This window comes from Octodon degus, unplaced genomic scaffold (genome assembly GCF_000260255.1).
Source record: "Octodon degus isolate 3935 unplaced genomic scaffold, OctDeg1.0 scaffold00158, whole genome shotgun sequence".
In the NCBI taxonomy this organism is placed as follows: Eukaryota; Metazoa; Chordata; class Mammalia; order Rodentia; family Octodontidae; genus Octodon; species Octodon degus.
Window position 1 is genome coordinate 2,833,270 of NW_004524734.1, and position 3,486 is coordinate 2,836,755.

The 3,486-nt window shown below is 40.2% G+C and overlaps 1 protein-coding gene across 2 annotated transcripts in view; it reads left to right on the forward strand.

Annotated features, from left to right (window-relative positions):
* The window catches only part of Lias (lipoic acid synthetase), a 20,018-nt gene that overhangs the window by 8,112 nt on the left and 8,420 nt on the right, over positions 1-3,486 (forward strand). For both annotated transcript variants that reach the window (XM_004642639.2, XM_023702812.1), the window contains exon 7: positions 1,152-1,280. In XM_004642639.2, the coding sequence (XP_004642696.1) occupies positions 1,152-1,280 (129 nt within the window). The remainder of the gene's footprint in view (positions 1-1,151; positions 1,281-3,486) is intronic.

Sequence of the window (3,486 nt, forward strand, 5' to 3'; positions counted from 1 at the left end):
TTGGGGTTTTTTTTTTTTTTGGTGTTTTTGTTTTGTTTTATTTTGTTTTTCGGTACAGGAGCTCAAACTCAAGACCTTGCACTTGCCAGATGTCTATGCTGTTGTGCTATCTCCCTGGCTTTTTGGGTTTTCTTGTCTTTTTGAGACAAGTTCTCCCTATGCAGTTCAGACTGACCTTGAACTCATTTTGTAGCCCAGGCTGGTCTTGAACTTGCAATAGTGTTCCTGCCTCAATCTCTGAGTGCTGGGATTACAGAAATGCACCACCACACCCAGTAATTTTACTTTGTGACTGATTTTCATTTTTAGTCACTCAAGTAAGTTTAAAAGTCAGTACAATTTTAGGGCCAGGAGATAGCTCAATGGCATAAGCTCCTAACTGGCAAGTGCAATGTCTGAAGTTTGATCCCCAGTACTACCAAAAAAAAAACAAACAAACAAACAAACAAACAAACAAAAACAGAAATCTACAATTTTAAACTGGGTGTCATGGCGTACACCTGGAATCCTGCCACTTTGGGAGGCTGAGAAAAGAGGATCGAAATTCCAGTCTCATCTGGACTGTGATCTTTTACTATGATCTTGTTTCATAGTGGAAAAAAAAAAAAACAAAACAAACAAACAAAACTGGCTGCATACCACTCAAGAGGCTGAGGCAGGAGAATCGATGCAAATTCAAAGCCAGCCTTGACTACATAATGAGTCAAGGCCAGCCTTAAGTGCTTAGTGAGACTGTGGTCAGAAAGAAACAAACAGAGGGAGGCTGGGGATATAGTGCTGTGGTGGAGTACATTTGAGTTCAATCCTCAGTATCTCTGTCTCTCTCTAGCGCGCACACACACACACACACACACACAGAGCGGGTTTCCATAGTGTAGTGGTTATCATGTTCACCTTTACACATACACACAGACATCTAGGTCATCTCAAAAAAAAAAAAGTTTTATTTTGATTGTTCCTTGCGTGCAAATGTGTTTTAACCATTGTGTCCTACTATTGGGTGTCTTTATTTTTTTATATAGTGGTTCATATATGAACTTGTGTATGCCTGGGCTTTACTCAGCAAAGCTGTAAAGGATCACAGTGTTGTTGATCATTTGGTTCAGGTAACATTGCTGCCAGTTTGATACTTCTCTCCTTTTTCCCTCTAGGAATCCAAAAATCCTTGTGGAGTGCCTCACCCCTGATTTCCGAGGAGATCTTAAAGCAGTAGAGAAGGTCGCCCTGTCAGGATTAGATGTTTATGCGCACAATGTAGAAACAGTTCCAGAATTACAGAGGTGAGTTCGTGCAGTTGCTCTGGGAAGTGAGAGAGTCATGTTTTTTTAGTGTGTTCTCACTTGTCACTGCCAAATTTGCAACCAACTTTCCAAAGTAAACTCACTTCCTTCTTCCTTCCTCCCTCTCTCTTTCTTCTTTCCACTTTTCCTTTCTCCCTCCTTTCTGTTATAGAAAAATCAGAAATTATAGCCAACAAAAACAACATGATTGGGTTGGGGAGATAGCTCAGCAGTCTAAGCACCTGCCTAGACAAGCACAAGGACCTGGGTTCAATCCCCAGTACCACATCATGCCGTGCTCGCCCTATGCTGAGCCGCCCACCAAAACTGGGCGTGGTGGTACATGCCTGTAAGTCCAGCACTGAGGAGGCTGAAACAGGAAGAACACTGTAAGTCCCAACTGTGTAGTGAGACCCTGTACCAAATATATAAATAAATAAATAATTTTTTTTCAATTGAAAACAACGTGATTGTCACCCATATAGCCCCCTAGGAATATCACTTCCTGCCTCTTCATTGAAATGCATATGCTAAGGTGGCAGTGAGTGGTACTAATATATGTACATATATGTATTTTTAAAAAAATATATATATAATTTTTTATTTTCTTTTGACCAGGAATTGAATTTAGGATCTTGTGTTTTCTGGGCAGGTGCATATGGTGCTGAGCTATCTCCCTGACCTCTGATTTGGATATTTTTATGAACATCTTTAAAAAAAATTTTTTTTTAAGTTTTTATTTATTTATTTGGTACAGGGTCCTGCTACACACACAGGTTGGACTCATAGTGATCCTCCTGTCTCAGCCTCCTTGGCGCTGGGATTACAGGTGTGCGGCACCACACCCAGTTTTGGTGGCCAGCACATCCTACCTGGGGTTCCGGAGCCAGCATGGTATGTGGTACCAGGGATCAAACCTGGGTCTTTATGCTTTCCAGGCAGGTGGTTAGACCACCAAGCTATCTCCCAACCCCAGAACATCTTTTTAAATAATACTATCCCCCTGGGTGTATTGGTGCATACCTTTAATCCCAGCACTCTGGAGGATTTGACAGGAGGATCGTTATATATTATATATATATATATATATTATATATATATATATATATATAATATATATATATATATATTATATATAGAGGCTATATAGCAAGACCCTGTTTCAAAAAGAAGAAATAAAAGTAACATGTTGCAAATGCCAATGAGTATTTCTTTTTTGAAAGAACAGTTTTCAGATGGAAAAAAGGTATACTGAAACAATTGCTTTGGCTGTAATTACAAAAAGAGTTTAAAATATATTTGGGGGTTGGAGGTGTAGCTCAGTAGTAGAACATTTACCAAGTATGTGTAAGATTCTGGGTTCTATCCTTAATGTTCAAAAAAAAAAAACCCACACATAAAGGATGATTATCATATACAATGAATGCTTAAGTTTTAAAATATTTATTATAGTAAAAGACATTGCCATTCAGCCTTCCCCAAAATACTCCCCATCACTTTGAACACACTTACCCCATCCTTCTTGTGACTTTCTGAAGCAGTTCCGGAAATCCTTTCATGACTCTCTATGAGGTATGATCAAAACTACAGTGAATACTGTTGCAGAGTGCCCTCCAACCAAAAGGTAGGCTTAGTAAAAAATCACGGTGTGTCCTCCCTCCTGATGTATAGGATCTGGTGCCATGTGACTTCTGGCTCTTTCCAAAGTCAGCATTAACAGGAAAAGTGCCACACTGGGCACCCTGAGCCAGCAACGAAGTCCAGGCATGGTGGTGTGTGACTGTAATCCTAGCACTGGGAAGGCTGAAAGCAGGCGGATCACTGAAGTCTGAGCTGTGTTGTGAGACCCTATACCACATACATTAAAAAAAAGAAGAAAAATAAATGTTTTTCATTCATTCAGGATATGGAGACAGCGATAACAGCACAGCAAGAGACAAAAAAAGAGTATTCCAGGGCCAGGGATATAACTCAGTGGCACAGTACCTGCCTGGCAAGCATGAAGTCATATGAGTTTGATTCTGGTGCCAAAAGAAAGACAGACTGACTGACTGACTTCCAGAATGCTGCAAAAAGTACCAAGAATGATGAGATAACTGTATTCAAAGTGAGAAGTATTTTGGGGCTGGGGAGATAGCTCAGTAGAATAAGCGCTTGCCTGGAAAGCACAAGGTCCTGAGTTCAATCCCCAGTACTGGAAAAAAAA